The 18,374-nt window shown below is 43.1% G+C and overlaps 1 protein-coding gene across 1 annotated transcript in view; it reads left to right on the forward strand.

The window, feature by feature from the left end:
- The first annotated feature begins 36 nt into the window (after window positions 1–36).
- The window catches only part of GUCA1C (guanylate cyclase activator 1C), a 31,813-nt gene continuing 13,475 nt past the window's right edge, over window positions 37–18,374 (forward strand). The window contains exon 1 of the mRNA XM_034990922.1: window positions 37–240. Coding sequence (XP_034846813.1) covers window positions 37–240 — 204 coding nt within the window. The remainder of the gene's footprint in view (window positions 241–18,374) is intronic.

Here is an 18,374-nt window from a genome sequence, read left to right on the forward strand (position 1 = left end):
AACAACCTGAGAAAAAGCTGGAGACTGTGAGTCACGATGGGAAATAGCGAATCCATAGCTGGTGATCAGACAGCAGTTCCTGCTAAAGAGAACTCTGTATGGGACAGAAAATTTATGAGGGAATATCCATCCGACTTGCAAACACTGCATGAATTTAAGACATTCTTGGGTCTGCAGGGTCTGAATTCAAAGGCCAATCAACATGTTGATCAAGTCTATAATACCTTTGACATGAACAAGGTAAGATCTTTACTTTTTATTTGGCTATGGTTCTGCATTGTCCCCTTTTTGAAAAATTGAAATAGCTTGAGGTAAAATGTGTGCATCTCACTGAACAGGGAGCTCTTCAGAGAACCCACAGCTTGTAGGTAAGTGAGTCATTAAACACATTTAGCACTGACGGCATGAAAGTAATTGGGAACTAGCCTCTCCGCCCTTGGAAATGTTCCTCATGTAGGGAGTTATTTTAACACCAAATTAAATCTCGGCATGGAATTCTAATGCTATCATTTAAATAAATCTAATAAGTGCAGATTGATTTACAAAGACTGTTTTCAAAGTATTTAATGCGTTGGTGACATTTTATAGAAAACCAAATTACAGGAATCTGCTTTAAAAAGTGTGATTGCATCTAGATTGGCAGGTAAAATCAATACAAATTCGCCAACATGTTGTTTGTACTCAGAAGCTGGAATGCTGGAATACTTTTTCATATCTGACCAATTTACTTACTAAACAAAACAATTTAGTTTTAAATTCAGATAAATTTTAGTTCCTAAAGATTGTCACTCAACTATTGTCTTGAATTTACTCATTCCTGAGGAGTTGCTGCACATTTAATTTTCAAGACTTGTAAAAATACAAAGATGAGGGGGAAAAAACTGGGAATAGAAAAAATAAGCCAAAAAAGTAACAATCTGACCTAGCAGGCTCAAATTCTTCCTGCCTAATTTTCCTTGTGCCTTTCAGTTATTTTTTTACCTGTATATTTCAAAATGGGCTGATGCCATCTAGAATGAAAGGGAAAGGGGAAATGCTGCTCATTGAAAAATAGATGACTTTAGAAGGCTGTATGTGAGAATAGATGAGAAAGAAGTGATAATTCAATACAATTAAAACAACTGGCTGTCCATTGGGACATATGGAATCTAGCACAGCTCTTTGAGCCCTTTTCCAAATCAAAACAAAACCAAAAACAAAACAACAACAAACCAAAACAGCAGATGACTTAAAAGGAGGTAATAGCCAGGAACTGGGGAAAATGAAACCTGTGGTAAATTAACAGCTATTTTGGTTCTAGTAATAATGTTGGGAACAGATTTCTTTTAGGACATGTTCTTTGTTTTTTTTGTTTTTTTGTTGTTTTTTGTTTGTTTGGGGGGTTTCCTTTTTTTAAAATTTAAGTTCAATTAATTAACATGTAGTGTATTATTAGTTTCAGAGGTAGAGTTCAGTGATTCATCAGTTGCATACAACACCCAGTGCTCATTCCATTCCATGCCCTCCTTCATGCCCACCACCCAGTTACCCCATCCCCCTCCCTCAACTCCCCTCCAGCAACCCATCTGGAATAAATAGCAAGTAAGAGGAAGTAGAAGAAAGGATCAGCCACCTGGAGGACAGAGTCATGGAAAGTAATCAAGCCAAGCAGATGAAGGAGGGGGGAATATGCAAAATGAGAATAGACCCAGGGAACTCAGCAACACTGTCAAGCATAACAGTCGCATGATAGGGATCCCAGAAGGAGAAGAGCAAGAAAAGGGGGCAGATTTGTCTGAAGAAATAATAGCTGAAAACTTCCTGAATCTGGGGAAGGAAAGAGAAATCCAGATCCAGGAGGCATAGAGAGCCCCCAACACAACCAGCCCAAAGAGGTCTGTGCCAAGACACAAAGTAAATAAGATGGCCAAAAGTAGTGATAAAGAGAGAATTTTAAAAGCAGCAAGAGAAAGGAAAGCAGGTACATACAAGGGAAACCCCATACGCCTATCAATGGGTTTTTCAGCAGAAACTCTGCAGGCCAGAAGAAAGTGGCATGATAAATTCCAGCTGCTAAAAGGAAAAAATCTACAGCCAAGAATACTCTATCCAGCAAGGCTTTCATTTAGAATAGAGGGAGAGATCAAGTTTCCCAGAAAAACAAAAATTAAAAGCAAAACCAGCCACATCCCTGTCACACACTATGCCATCGGCCTGTGAGTCCCAAATTCACAGTCCAGCTGCCCTCCTGCCCGAGTCAGCATGCACGGCCTGCTACCTGCTCAATGCCAGGTCAACATGCCTTCACCTCAGATTGCCAAGGGCTCAAAATGACACTCTTTCCCTCAAATTCCACCCCCTGTGCTCAAGTCTGTGCACAAAAGTGGGAATAATTATAACAGCAGAATGAAGCAACCCAAACATCTATTTCTGTGGAATATAGAATGGATAAAAGGAGTGTGCTAGGCTGAGAACATCTCCAACAAGCACATCAAAGAACAATACATACAGCATGATTCTGGTTAGTAAAAAAAAAAAAAAAAAAACACCTGGGAAGAATAAAACAAGATGAAACCAGAGAGGGAGACAAACCCTTAATAAGAGACTCGTAAGCATAGGAAGGACATGTTCTTTGTTATCAAGCATGAATGACGTACTGCCTGCTTAGCATGACAGTGTCTCCCTCCTCATAAATTTTACTTAGTGTAGATGCAAACAAACAACAGTTCCGCCCCCAAGGAGATTACAAATCAGTGGGAAAATGAGACAGATTCTGCTTTTGTTCTTAACGTTGAACTATGTTCTAGATAGGCTGTAAGCTGAATGCTTGTGTCCCCCCTGTTAACCTTAAAAATAAAACTGCCAGTTATTTTTACCAGCAAAAATGGGACTATTTGGAAATAATAGAGAATTGCAATTTTGGACAAGTAAGCTATGGCAGAACCATAGGCATGTCTGCAGAACAAAGGAGAGAAACACTCCTGTACAGAGGAAAGGGTGAGATTGGGAAGACTTTTATAAATAAAAAGTCGGTTGGAGTAAACTGGGAGTTTGAAGTATAATGGCTTTTCATTGTCTGAATTGTGATGGTATCTCATGGGCTGGACTGCTGCGGAGTGGGGATGGGGCGCTTCTTTTCCTGCTGCTGGGCTAGTAAAGTATCTACAGGCAAGATCCAGTCTCTTCCGGGTGGGTCTGCAATTGACTAGGAGTGGTAGCGTGTGAGAGCGCCCCCTGCTGGCCTCCTGACTCCGTTCTAAATGAGCTTTCCTTTTTTATTCGTCGCACGCCCAAATTCATATGTTGAAATCGAACCCCCCCCCCCCCCCCCCCGCCGCCCGCTCCCGCGGGACAGTATTTGATAGTATTTGGAGGTCTTTGGGAGGTGATTAGGTCATGAGGGCAGAACCTTCCTGAATGGGCTTAGTGCCCTTATGAAGAGATCCCAGAGTGTCTTCCTCCACGTGAGGACATAGAAGACTGGCTGTCTATGAACCAGTAAGTGGGCTCTCACCAGACAGGGAGCCAGCCTGAGCCTTGATCGTGGATTTCCTCGCTTAAAGAAGAACTGTGAGAAATAAATTTCGGAGTGCTTTAAACCACCCAGTCTACGGAATTTTTGTTACAACAGCCCGAAGTGACCCAGACCCGAACTGTGTGCATGTTGGCACGTGGTCTGTGTGTGTCTGCCTGTGTGTGTGTGTCTCAGCTCCTTCTCTCCGCCATCCTACATGTTTTGCTCTTCGCGCAGCGGCTGCCATCCCACTGTGCCCGCTAAAAGCCGCCTCGTTCACAGCGGAGGTCTGTGGTTCTAGAAGGCAGCTTCTCAGACTCTGGCAGTCCTGCTGGGAGGTTAGAAGATGAGCTGTTGTCAGGGTTTCTCAGTTATTCTTCCAAGTAGCTGGTGACCTATCCCAGGCCAGAGATGTTGTTGTTAGCCCAGTGTTTGTGGAAGCACTGCGTGTCGGTGGTTCCTGGGTGAGAACAGGAGCGCTGGGTAGAAACAAGAAGGGCTGTCAAAGCGAGGCAGGGGCTGCGGGCAGCCAGGCAGTCTGCGCATGCGCCACCGGAGTGGCCTCTCCCGACAGCCTCGGGACAGCCAAGCCCCCCTCGGGAGCTTAATTTAAATTAGCTGGTGTTCGCGATTTATCGTAGAGATTTTGTTTGCTTAGCGAGCAAGCGAACCTAGGCGGTGATGATGGATGCCACACAAAGTGTGGGGATCTCGATACAAAATCAGGCTGTAAAATGAGGAGAAGGATTGTTCGTTATCAAGTGATGGTAAGAAATGATATGCAGTTATGCACAGGAAAACAAAAAAAGCCGTATATTTAATCAGATCGATAAAACTCTCAGCTGTCCAGAATCCTGGAGGATTTACCCTTTCTGTGGAGCTTCTCTACGGCTTTAACTATTCTGGATGGAAATCATTGTAAAATGCATTTCATACTTTTCCTGACTCCCCCAAGTGCCGGTGAAACGTTTTTTGATATCAGAGTCATTATCATGAACATTGGTTGTTACATTTTTGAAATACCACCAAGCACCCATGCCTACTGAAGTTGCTGGGGCTAAGTTTCCTGATGCTGAAAATCATGAAAATATATGCTTTCGTTGTGTTTGCCTTTTGTTGTTTTTCTCTTTCCCTGCTGTCAGACACACCTTTCCCAGCTTTCTGATTGTTCTAATAATAATGAGCTTCCAATCTCTTTGTACACTGTCATTTCTAACCTGGCTTTGTTATGTACTCCAGTTAACTAAACCTGTTGGAATCGTGCTTCAAGTAGAAATAAATAGATCCTAAAGTTTAGAGCATAATTCCTGTGGCTAATCACAGACCCTTGCAGGCGTCTCCTTGTCACTCCTCAACAGTAGTTAATTAACCGTAGTTAATGCTTGAAATGTGTGTGATGGTGTTCTAGGGACGGTACATAAACTAACGCATTCAACATCGCAGTGATAATAGAACCTACTTTACAGTAGTGGCCATGACGTTGGCACCTCAGATCTAACCGGAAGGTATTGACCAGGACCCCAGGTGCATTGCTTTGAAATCCTTCACTGCATGCACCGAGTCCATGCTTGGTTTTAGATTACCACCAATGATTGAGTGTGGCAGAAATAATAAGGCGAACCCATTTCTAAGACACAGGATTCCTTTGTCAGCAGGCTTTGACTCAAGGATTCCCTGGTGGCTTTGTCAAACCATCGGTTTCAGGAGTGTCTAGGACACTTCCGTCCAAACTTCTTTTACACCCTTCTTCATCTGGGTCAGATTAGCTCATTCAGCCTTTCCTGACTTCCTTCCTGTTTCATTCCAAATAGCATTTCTCCAAATAAGATCTTTCAATTAGGATTAATAGGTCTAATATCCAATGAATAAGAGTCACAGGAAAAGAGCCCAGAGAAAATGTAAAGTTATAACAAAACAACCCAGAAAAATTTCCCAGACCTATTAGACACATGTTTCACAAGGGCCCAGCACAATAAATAGAAAGACATCAACCTACAGTGTACATGGAGAAATTTTTTTAAGCAGGGATAAAAAGAAATTCCTAAATCTAAGAAGAAAAAAAATATATATATATATCACATCTTTATCCATTCATCAATCAATGGACACTCTTGCTTCCATATCTTGGCTATTGTAAATAATGTTGTTATAAACATAGGGATGCATGTATCTCTTAAGCATATTTTTTATTGTTCCTTAATTTGAGTTTGCATCCAAACAAGGTCCATAGGTGGAAATTGGTGGCTATGACTCTTAAGTCTGTTTTTTCTGTAATAGTCCCCTAACCACCTCCTCCCCCCCGCCATTTATGCCATTCATTTGCTGGAGAAAGTGAGTCATTGGTTCTGTAGAATGTTTTGCATTCTGGATTTAGTTGATTGCTTTCTTGTGCTATCTAGCTTTCTAGTGCTATCAAGCTGTCTATTCTTCATATTTGTAAATCTTGAATAGATTCAGATTCATTTGCTTGGCAAAAAATACTTTGTAAGTGCATAATTATTGGTTGTCACACTTTTCTTGGATTGTCCATTAGTTTCAGGAGGTGTCAGCCTGATGATGATAAGGCAATTATTAACTCCATGTAAAATAAAGAAGTCCATAATTTTGGTACACCAATGGGCTATACAGAGAACAAAATGTACTAGTCATTAAAATTAAACTCTTGACTACAATTGTGAATATGGAGGAAGAACTGTGGTGTGCTCGGAAATGTTTAACTAGTTCTCCGGGGTGGTGGGGGAAGCCCTGGTAACCTATGCTGATTTCAATGGCGTAAATACTCCCACCATGGCCAGTTTCAAGCTACCAACCATTTAATAGTTGGTCTGCAAACTTCCTGAAAATTTAACAATCAGCTAGCACCAGAAGATAGAATAGGCGCCAGGACACTACTTGGATATATATATGGGGTCATGGAACTAAAGACCTGTCATTTGCTATAACAGGAAATTAAACAGATAATGTCTAGAATTGATAAATCTAAAACATCAGTAGAATAACCATCATTACAAAGATGTAAATAAAGGCTAGAAAAAATAACCAGAAAGTTCAAAGTTTTACATTATACACCTTTTCATTTAATTGATTAAAAAGTACGACACGGTGTAAGTGTGGCTCTTGTGGTCTGTGTTAAACTCGCACAGGGTGAGACGGCAGGACTTGAAGTTAGGTGGGCTCCCAGCGCTGACGGGGTCACCGCAACTTTCATAGGCCCCTAACCCTCCCCTCCCCCACCCCGCCATTTGTGCCATTGATCTGCTGGGGACGTGCCTCACTGCCGAAGCGGAAGCGGATGAGAGGCTGGGGAGCATTCCAGCTGGGTCTGGGCCAGCACAGATACTCCACAAACAAGAAACACTGGGAAACTGATGTTGCTGGCTCTTGGCTCCTACAAGGCACTGTTCTTGCCTCAGCATCCGTGGGCTTCACCTGGAGATGGATGCAAAATGCCCAGTTCCCGGGAAACTGCCTCCCATCCGAGGCACGAACCTACACTCTGGGCTCTATGCATAGACAAAATTGAACTAACTTGTGCTGTGCTGAGATCCAGCCATGAGAGAAGCACCCAGCAGCGCTGTGCATCCTGTACCTTCGCACTCCGGCCGCCCTGCTTTCTTCACACGAGATCTGCCATGTGCTCTGCACCTCTCCTCTCTCTTTTTAAGTACGAGTAGTGCGTGAATTCATCCTTGTGAAACAACAGTGCAAAACACAAACGATAAAAACACATTAATCATCCCCTTCAGATCCTGCATGCTTTCCCAGACCAGGAACCTACCATGGCGGTGTAAAATAGATGTTGAACAAATATTTACTGAGTGATTGAATAAAATAGTGACAAATGGAGTATCGTCACTCTTATATTTGCACTTTTTTCCCCTTTCCATCCCTCTCTCTCCTTCCCTCCCTTTTCTTTTCATATTTATACCAAGGAGGGCCACTGTGTCTTCCAAAGTATAACCTAGTTCCCAATTAGAGTGATTATCTCAAGGGAAATTTTAAAATTTCTTTTCTACCTCTATAGCTTTTAAGAATTTCAGCTCACACACTCAGGCATTCGGGAAATGTAACTTTAGTTTTCCATAATGGAGTTAATTTATATTTTGAGCCCCCATTTTACCAAGGAGTGCTCCCCCTTCCCAGGGCTGCAGGTAAAGCCCTTGCATCGAAATCAGCATTAACCCGGGGCAGAGGGGCAGCTGTTCACACTGGTATTTGCTGAGACTGCATCTCTCCTCTCACCTCCTGCCCCCACTCGCAAGGCCGCTGTCTGCACGGCGGGCCTCCTGGGTCAGGTTCTTTCTGAGCTTCCTCATACTCCTAGGCACAGAAGCCTCCTCGGCTGGCTCAGGACTGTGTGATCAGATTCTCCATCCAGCCCTTCCTCCCAAGCCCAGTGAGTGAACCACAGGTGCTTCTGTTCTTCTATCCGCCACACCCACCTGGCGTATTTCCTGTCACCCAGACCTCCAGCCATGCTTGGCCCTCATAGAGCAGTGCCCTCTCCCCATTCCCGTTCCCCAGAGTCTTGCAATTCTCTCTTCTTTCCTAAATCCAGCCTCTGGAATCTTGATCTAGTTTGGAAGGACCCAGGAGAAACTAGAGAAAACTGGCTCTAATTATGTGTTCTTTCCAATTTTTTGTTTATGGCATAAATTTTATGCTCTGAATCCTAAATGGCTTAAACTATTGAGAGTCAAGAGCTAAGAATGAACTTGCTTTCCGCTTCTCTGCTACAGTGACTTAACTCTTAGGCAATGAAAATCTTCACCGACTATGGGAGGGCTAGATGATAGACGAGATTAGCAGGGGCGTCTGGGTGGCTCAGTCATTAAGCGTCTGTCTTCGGCTCAGGTCATGATCCCAGGGTCCTGGGATTGAGACCCGCATCGGGCTCCCTGCTCGGCCGGAAGCCTTCCTCTCCCTCTCCCACTCCCCCTGCTTGTGTCCCCTCTCTCACTGTGTCTCTCTTTGTCAAATAAATAAAATATTTTTAAAAAATAAAAATAAAAAAAGATCAGCAGGAGAAGAGTCACATCCTCAATACACCCCATTATTATCCCACTGCATTTGCAAATATTTACTGAGCACCTCCTTGTCCTCAAAGGAGTTTAGAATCTCGTGGGATGGCAAATGCATCCTCAAGTAATAAAAGATAGTGAAGAATCGAAGACTGAAAGAGGGCAAAGCATACTATTTAATTGCAAGATTCTAGATGGGTCTCAGGTACTCTAGGCTGGTTTTAAACCCTGCGCGGGGATGTGACCGATGGACCAGCTTCTCCCTAGACATGCAGGCTGGATGGGGGGCAGGAAACTCTCCAGTGCTATCCCAGCAGGACAGGCATGGTAGAAAAAGCACACTCGCATTTTGGAGTGGTGTGAGGGTGGGGGTGAGTAGGTAGGTAGTAGACGTGACTTTCTATACCCCCAGAGAGTTTACAATCTGGTTGAGGATAAAAGTTATGTGGTGACTAAATGCCCAAAGCATAAAATAAGGCAGCATAACAAACTATAGCAGGACTGAGCTATTCAAGGTACATTTATTGGGATCCAAAGATGAAACAAAAATAAAATGTAGAATTAGGCAAGGCCTTTTGGAGAAGTTGAGGCACTTTGGGACTCTGGAAGAAGGGAAGAACTTGAATTATTACCCGTAAATGCTAACACTTACTGAATGCTTCTGTACCAGTCACTGTTTTAAGCACTTCACAGTCATTAGATTCCTCACAGCAATATTATATACGTAGCTACTATTTTTCACATTCGCATTCCCATTTTCCCAATGAGGACACTGAGGCACAGAGAGGTTTAGTCACTCACCTGAAACGACACAGCAGAATTGGAATGCTGGCGGTCTGACTCCAAGGGCTGCACCGTAAATTGCTACGGTATTCCACCTTTAACAGAGGAGTTGCGAATTTCAATTAAGAGAACAGCTCTCTACCAGGTAGGAGAGGGGAGGGTATGTGGGGACCTCACCAAGACAGAGGGTCACTGCTAGAGCATCCCTGGCAACCCCACATGTCGGCCGTCTCACCTGTGTCTCTGCCGTGTCCGGACAGCCCATTGTTGCCACTGCGTGAGTTCTTACATCAGAGCTGAGCAATGAGGCATGCCGAGCACCGAGAAGCCCGTAGTGACTTGCCTGGAGAATCTCAGAGCAGAAAGTGAGCCCTCGGCCCTCTGGCTGCCGGTGACATTCTTTCTCTCTGATAGACGTGAAGGTGAATGGATGGCACTCTGGGCCACATCTAGGCGTCTGGGCTTTATCCAAACAGAGTGCCATTGGGAGCTCCGAGATCAAAAGTGCTCTGCCCCTTGTAAGACTCCGAGGTCTACAAGTGAGAGAAAATGGTTTCTCTGAACTTACGGGTTTGGAACTCAAACTGTAAATGGAGTGATGGTTTAAGCCAGAAAAGCTGTTGTCAGCACTAGGGGACATTTAAAGGCTAGGAGAAAACAAAACAGCAGGGCAAGTTTTCAGGGTATTTAAATTCACCTTCTCGGAAAATCCTGGGAATCAAGAAGGAGGGAAGGCGAATGATTTCTTAGAAACGTGGGTGATAACTGTTAAAGAGAAGTGAGGGTAAGTTGCAAGCTGGGGGATCTAATAGATGATTACTACAATATATGTGCTGGTTTACCTATAAATATGTTCACAAATCAAATCTTAGCTTCGATGTTAGCTTCCTTGCTATTTTTAATGAGCCTTGTGAATCTCTGTACTACGAAGCCCAGGCCACCCCCGGGGCGGTGGAGGCTCTACAGGAGGGGTGAGGCTGCCGGGCCCCCATCCCAGCTCTGACCCTTATCGTGTGTGTAATCTCGGACAAGACTCAGATAGCCTGTGTGTGTCAGGGTCGTCAGTTCTAAAACCGAGACAAGACTTAGCCCGCCTACATTATCCCTGAGCTCATGTGAAATAACGAGGAGAAAACTGGGAAAATGTGCACGATAGCCCACCAAGGGATGGTGCGTTTATCTGTAAAATGCAGATAATTCTGATCTCAGTCCCCACGCGTCTGACAACAGTGAAGATTAACTTTATTCTTTATCAAGCTCAAATTCGATTTCCGAATGAAAGGGTGTACCTCCAGGTGCAGAGGCCGCTTGCCCACCATTTCTCCTCTTTAACTGACCCCAGTGCTGTAGATGGACCTTTGTTGGAAAGGTCAACCTTTGCTGGTTGGGGGCACATTGGCCCCTTCAAATGGTTGCCAGTCACAGAATGAAATTAATTAAATGGGAATCATCTTCGAGTTTCAACCGTCTTTTCAACACAGGATAGCTGCACGGGATGCTGGCTCTACTTGAAATTCACAGGTGACCTCTGGTTAGTTGGTTCCTTCGCTTCTCTCTGTGTGAGAACCCTTGAAAAATGGATCAGGCAACCTGGCTTTTAACTTGTGTCGTAATTGCTGCTCGTTAACCCCCTGTCTGCCCTGCAGCTTCTGACACTGTATTAGGTTGTCTGGCCTGCAGGGTGACCTCCATTACTGCCGCTCTTCGTAAGACACATTACTGGAAACATGACCATCTACTCCAGCCCACGAGGCTGCAATCTCTTAAAGGGAAAGACCGAGCCTACTGCTTCTGAACGACCAACTCAGAAGCTCTCAGGAAGCATTTGTTGGTGATAATAAAATACCTCATCTTTGGTCAACACTTTGTAATTTACAAAGCGTTTCCGTGTATAACATCACTTATCAACATGTTGCTTGAGCTTCTCACAGAATTTTACCCGTTAAAGACATCAACTGTGCCTGCTGACATACATTGAAACGTAAGCTGTTGTAACTCGTGTATTTGAACAAAATCTGTTGGAATTGTCGTTCTCAAATCTGGCTCCATATTAGAAGCACCTGGGGGTGTTATTAAAGTGACCCCTGGTTGGGCCTCCACCTTAGCCCGACCGAATCAAAACAATGTTTTGTTTGTTTTAAACTGCCAGGTGGTTTGACTGTGCATCCAGATAGGAACACCACAGTTATGCCAGAAAGACCACTGTCAAAGTGCTAGAAAGCTGGGCTCTAAGCCAATTTTTGCTACCGAAGAGCTTCGTAGCATGGATACATTTAAAAAAGGGACTTTGGGTCCAAATCTTTTAATTCAGAGGCAGTTCCTCTGACTGTTCTTTTAGTTACAACATAGTAGAGAAACACAGCCTTGAAGCAAGTAATACAGGTCTATATGCTCCACCATCTGGTCCGTCTCTGTTTACCTCTTTTATTCAGTAAAGACAAGGATCCAGGCTTTTCCATGGGAAATAACATTCTTAGGAGACAACAAGCTGTCTGACTTAGGGTGAGACTGGATTTTATTTTATCTGTGACAATATTGCTTAGGGAGACACATTGGCTACCTAAGGAAGTTCTTGCAAAAGGCTTCCATTGCTATAGTCGCTGGTGGGTCTTCCAAAGTTAGCCCATTCAGAAGTGATCCAATTCAGACAATTGTTCTGCCTTCCCCCAAAGCACCTGAAACTGGCTTCTAATCCACAGTGGTCCAGACACCACCGAGCTGGCCGCGTGCTGGGCACAGATGCTCAGGGCTTCCTGATTGATACCCAGGAAACCTATTCAGAATTGTGAGCTTGTTTGATAAGTACTGTGAGAAATCCTTTGTCCCAGAACACTTGAATTTTGTACAGTTGTGGTCAAGAACAACTTTGTTTGATCTGCGTAAAGATCATGTTATAGAACCGACCTACCAAGCCAGCAGTATATTTCTCATCTTAAAGAGCTGAGTCTCTTTTCAGGACATTCCAGAAACTCCATGGCTGATGGAGACTATGTTTGTTGCTAATGTAAGTGTCTGTCGGTGAAAATGGGGTTAGGTCATAAATGCTGAACATAACTTTTACAGATTTCAAAAATTCACAAAACTATTTAAAAAAGTATTCATAGATGTTTGACAAAATTGAGAGGGTCCTTATATTACCTAGTTTTTTTTTTTGCAGCTCCTAAAATGCAAATTAAATATCACCGACGATTATGGATCAATCATACAATGTGCTTATACTAACTCTCTCGGTTTCCTTACCCTGACCATCTGAGCAACCATTTCCAGGCAGACATTTCAGTTCCTGTGTTGCTGCTGACTTGCCACAGCTGGTAAAATACCACTGGGAAGTGTCACATGTGAAAGAATGGAAACATTGAAATGTCTTCAGGTGAGGGGCTGTGGAAACTTGTGAATTCTTCCCAGGTAGCAATTCTGTGAAAAGTAGCAGAACATTAATGCTGTGAGAAGGGATAGTTTTACTCTGGGGGAGGGTTTGGAAGATTTGTGTTGGATTCGGATTATTTGTTTTCCTGAATGAGAGGGTGCACTAGAACGTATGGGGTCTGACCCCTAGTTGTTGTAGTAACAATCCTGTTCCTATGGTCTTGGCGTCAATAGACCCCAGGACGCTGTGCTTATTGGTATATACCGTTTAGGGCCTTTTTCGGGTTAACTGAATTCAGGTGTGAAAAGCACAATGCCTGGCCTGTGTGTGTAGCAACTTTTACATCAGCATCAATAGTTGTCATTGTCCTCGTTTGAGGAGGCTTCCTGGAAGAGAAGCCCTAGAAACTGATGCTGGGCAACTTGAGGTCAGCTTCGGAGAAACTGCTACAAAACTCACGTATAGATGATCTTTGTGAGTACGGTTCTAAGGGCCATTCAAAAGGATCAGCAGAGACATGTGAATTACAAACCAGAAAAACCTATCTGATTCCGGCTGCCTGTTCTCACTCCATCCAAGGATGCTTTAAGCCTGACATCTACAAATCTCACCAGCAGCACTCGAGACTCAAGACACTGGTGTCTCCCCGCCTGGTGTCTAGACTCCCTCACTGCCATAACTTCAAGCTGGTGGATGATCCTTTCTGCTCAAGGAAACGCCCATATATTAGCAACTCTAGACCCAGCTGCCTCAGTCTTCCATAACTTCTATTAAATTCCCAACTGACCAATGTTGACCCATAGGTAGGGGCATCTCTACGCCCTTCATTCAGCATGAAGCAGCTACTGAAGACGAGACCTCCACTCAAATGCCAAAGATTTGTCCTTGTTGATCTGTCAGGGGGGAATGTAGAGGCCACTTGTATCCAATCTACTTGGACAATGGAAACCTGAGTAAGGTAGAAGGGCCCACAGTGATCCCCAACCCCCTGGCTGGATACAAACAGGCCCATTAGGTGGGACCCACCTCAAAATATCCATAAGTCGTAGCTGATAAATGGGTTACATACACCAGGACACAGGTACCAAAAATGGAAAATTCCATCTGTTCCCAGACCTTCTCACCTTCCCTCTTTAAAGACAGCCCCTCGTCATTGCCTCATAGCAGACAGCCTTTCCCTTACTGTCCTGCCCCCCTGCTCCTTTGCAGTGTATTCAATAGACTTCTATCTCCTTTAAAAAAAAATAGTTGTCATTGTCATTATGATTATTATGATTGTTATTTTTACTATTATTTGCAAAATGAAGGACTGTTTCTAGAACTGAAATTCTACAATTTGAATCTGTGAAATGAAGCCAAGTTCCCCCAAGGACATTACCGAGATTATAAATTTGTACCTCCATCCCTGGGACAAAACTCCAAAGCAGATGTCTTGAAATATATTGAGATGACATTTCAGTATCTGTTTCTTGGAGTCTCTCAGGCATACAGAGAGTGATGGCAGGACCACACTGGCATATCAGATGATATCTACGGTGATATCTTACCTGGGTGTTTTACCAAGTGGGGAGAATGGAGGGGTTAGTCAGGGCTGCAGTGCAGGTGTGAGGCCCTGAAGAGGGGGAAATGCTGAGCCAAAGCAAGTACCAGCCGCAGAGCAAAGGGACACTGTAGAGACTTAGCCAAGAGCAGAGGTGAAGACACAACAGGGTTAGCTACACCAGTGTGTGGGCTTCTGTTCCTGGAGGGGCAGCTGGGGAAATTTCCGGGGAAACATAGGCCGGGAGGGCTATCGTCTCTGGGGTGCCGGAGGCTGAATCCTTGGGTAGGGCGAGGGGGCTAAGGATTCCCAAATGGACAGAAGTGTTCATCAAAGATACCAAGAAGCAGGAGAGGCAAGAGGAGAGAGAACACTTTTTGTCCTACTGGGCCGGATGGTTCTGCAGGGCAGGTGAGGGAGATCTGGAAGTGGTGGCTCTAAGAGCTCTCTGGGCTCACAGTGTCCCTGGGACGAAGCAGCTCAGACCACACAGGCCAGCTGTCCCTTGGGCAGCCCTGGGTATGAAGGAAGCACGGGCGCCAAGGTGTAGTATCTTCAGACATTGGGTCGCCTTACTTTATACGACTGTATTGCCAAATAGCCTACACATGTGAATCCAGAACAACACGCTGCACTGAATGTGTCCCATCTGTATGGACACCCCTCTCAGAAGAAGAATTCGGTTGTAATGCATTTTGAGGGCAATAAATACTGGATGGCACAAAGAACAAAAGCCTTGGAGTAAGGCTAACTATATTTAAATCCTAGATCCACCTATGTCCTAACTTTGTTATTTAACTCGTCTATTTAGCCTCTCTGAAAATCCGTTTTCTCCTCTGTAAGCTAAGAATAATAAGGCTGCCTGTCAGGTTGCTGTTAGAATTAGAGATGATGCTTGGAAAGTGACTAGCACAGTGCTTGAAATATATATATGATAGATTTTATAGCTTTTATACTGAGTAATAAATAATAAAATAATTGATTCATATGCATATACGTTTTATAATTTAACTTTCTATCTGCATTTCAAATTGATCATATCCTGAAAGCAACTGTAATTTATGGCAGGTTGTGAACCCTGCCTGGAGACCACATAATTCCACCTGTGGATTTTCTGCTGACTAGAACAGAATAGATTTTGTTTTCCTTATTTTTTATTGTATTAGACTTCTAAAGTTTCATCTCTTTAATGGTAGAAAGAAAGAACAGAAAGTCTTACATATTTTTTATCGTTTTATACTTTCTTTATAGATGTAAAAAGTATGCCTTCTAGTTCCCATACATTTTAGAAACCACAAGAAAGCTTGGATTTAAAGTCTCCATATATTTTTTCTCTCTCTTGTTTTCACCGCCTTCTACAAAATGATTCATAATGTGTTAATGGACCAAACTCCTTTTGGAGCCCGAGGAACTGTCATGCTTCCATATCTTGGCCCTGTTTAACTCTTCCCTTTAACCCACTCCACCCCAAGAACATAATGTATAAATCTATAAACGTGTTGGGGTTCAAATGATTTTTGTACACATGCTCCCAAACTCTCCTTCTCTGAGGCTCATGAGAATGGGCCCAATTTTCTCCCTGCCCTCAACCTCAAAGGAGGATCCTGCCATTGCCAAACTAATGTTTTAGGATTTTGGTGCAGAATTATGAGACACATTGGGAGAGTGAAAGGCTGAAGTGTTCTCGTGCTCAGGCTGGCTGTGAAGACACCGGGCAGTGGAGATTGCTGAAGGTTGAGCAGCAGGACGTATGTGCGGGAGCAGATGGGAGAGGAAGGGGGTGTTGTGAAGAAATCCATACATTTCTTGCGACTTGTGTTTGTTCCAGAAATGAAAGTAAAGACTTGCTGTTATTTTGAAATTAATTTTTGATTGCTGGGCTGGATTTGTATGCCTGCGTCATTCTGAGACTGAACCATGTGGGTCATATTTTTTCTAATTAGTCTTAATAAGGTTATATAAATTCAAGTGAGAATAAGTCATAATTACCACAGCCACTTAGATACCTAGATGATAACATTGCCTACAAAAGAAGACATCTATAAGAAAAACAGCTTAGGTCTGTGGTTCCCAAATCTTAGGATACATCAGACTTCCCTGGGGAGCATTTTAAAATGCAGACTCTTGGGCCCCAACCCAAGTAGTTTTGATGGTGTTGTTTGGGGGTCAGGTTCTAGGAATCTGCATTTCATAAAATGCAGGGAGTTTATGAGCCCTACTCTGGCGCAAGGCCAATCGGTACCAGACATCTCCAGACAGTTCTATGTGCCACAAGGACTCCAGTGGCTCAAATACAGCAATATGAACTTAACAGTGTTCCCTTGGATAGCCTCAAAGAAAAGTCTTTGAACATCCTCTATTGCATTCTTTCTAGTCACATTTGCAGGAACATCTCACCTTCTCTGTGGTTTTTATCCACCTCCCCACCCTGGGCTTAAAAACTAGAGGTTAACAGAAGGCAATAATTACCTTATCTTCTGATTTACAGAATAAGCATTACCTAAAACTCTCTCCAACACTAACACAAGCCATTAAATCACATTCACCAGAGTTGTCTCACTGATGCAAATTTCTACAAAATCATACCAGAAAGATAATTGGAAAGAAGAGTTGGCTGTAGCTTGCTAAGAATTTGTCTAATTACATAATGGAATGCTAAAATAAAGACAGAAAATGTTTTGCTTGCAGGAGATTTTGCCAAAGGCTGCACTTGTCTAAGTAGAAAAGGCTTCCTTCCTTACCCACCATCAACTTTGGTTGTTGATTAGCAGGATTGTCCATTTTAAAGCCATACAATGAAAATATTTGTGCTCATCTCCTGATATAGTTTGCTCAGAGCTTCCACAGCCTGGTTTGGAAGGAGTTAGGGCCACCTGCCCACTGTTGCTTAATCATAAAATACCAAATGTTCTAAAGTCAACATTACTCAGTCTAGTCTGTTGCCATTCATCATACAGGTGATGCCAAAAACTGTGATCACTGAAGCAAGACTCGAGAAGTGAAACAAACCCTCACAAAATAAAGGTTTTTATGGAAACTTTATAGCAAGCTAACTCAGCCTCCTCAGGGGGGACGCTTCTGTAACCTTTGGGCAAACACGCATAAGGACTACCCAGGAAACAGTTGTATTGATTGGTCAGCACTAAGAGACGCAGGAGGAAGACCTGGGAGCCAATGTGCCCTGATTGGATACTGTCCACCCAACTTCCATCCTCTGCACCTGCTGGTCTCATCACTGAAAAATAATGGTCGTGTCCCGCCAAATCGGAAGATATCTTGATGTCATCTTAAATACATTTCCACTCTATGATAACATATCTCCCTTGCCTCAGCCATAGTAGGCTAGGGATTAATATGGTGAAGTGGTAACAAACAGTAAGAAAGGCTGATGGAGAAAAGGTAAAACCAGCTATGTTTTGTAGACTTGAGTAAATTTCCTTTAGGAGATTCATTCAACCAGACTCCAAACTGTTAGTAGAAGTCTTATCACTTATAAGAAGTATTAAAGTTATTGATAGGGTGAAGATATCTAAGCTGTAAAATATAAAAATCTAATACATGTAGTAAAATTTTAAAATATTTTATGATATTTTTATTATATATTGTAGAGAATTTAAAAAAAATAATACATTTGAAGACAATGCTATAGTTATTAGCACATTGGCTTTTAATAGCCAAGATATTGTAGTAGTCTACCATACAAAACAAGCAAAGTAAAATAAAACAAAAAGCTGTTAACCAGCAAGCAGGCTTTGCTTCACATCCAGAACTACTGGTGATTTTTCATTTGCTTTTCTTATAGGCTAGACACAAAAGCTTGAGCCTCAAAGCAAACACATACCATTTTACAGGCCGATAATTCTCAAGCCCTTTATATCCAAGGGAAAGGGAGTACTTTATGTCACATCCTGGTTTGTAAATAGGACTCTACATTCCAAAGTTCCAAGGAGGATGCAGCTGGCAACATGTTTTCTTGGGCTGAATATGCTGGCATCTGAACTCCCACGGGAACATAGCAGAGAGCTGGTCACCTTTCTTAAGATGGTTGAGCGTTTGGCTGAGCAAGGTTTGAAGGGTGTGAGTCTTAAGAATGATACCCACTATTTCTGTTTCAACTGGGAGTGTTTTACCCATTTAAAACAGGATGAGGGGAACTGCCTAAGCTTGAGA

This window comes from Mirounga leonina, unplaced genomic scaffold, assembly GCF_011800145.1.
Source record: "Mirounga leonina isolate KUSES-001 unplaced genomic scaffold, KU_Mleo_1.0 Mir_115, whole genome shotgun sequence".
NCBI classification, from domain to species: Eukaryota; Metazoa; Chordata; class Mammalia; order Carnivora; family Phocidae; genus Mirounga; species Mirounga leonina.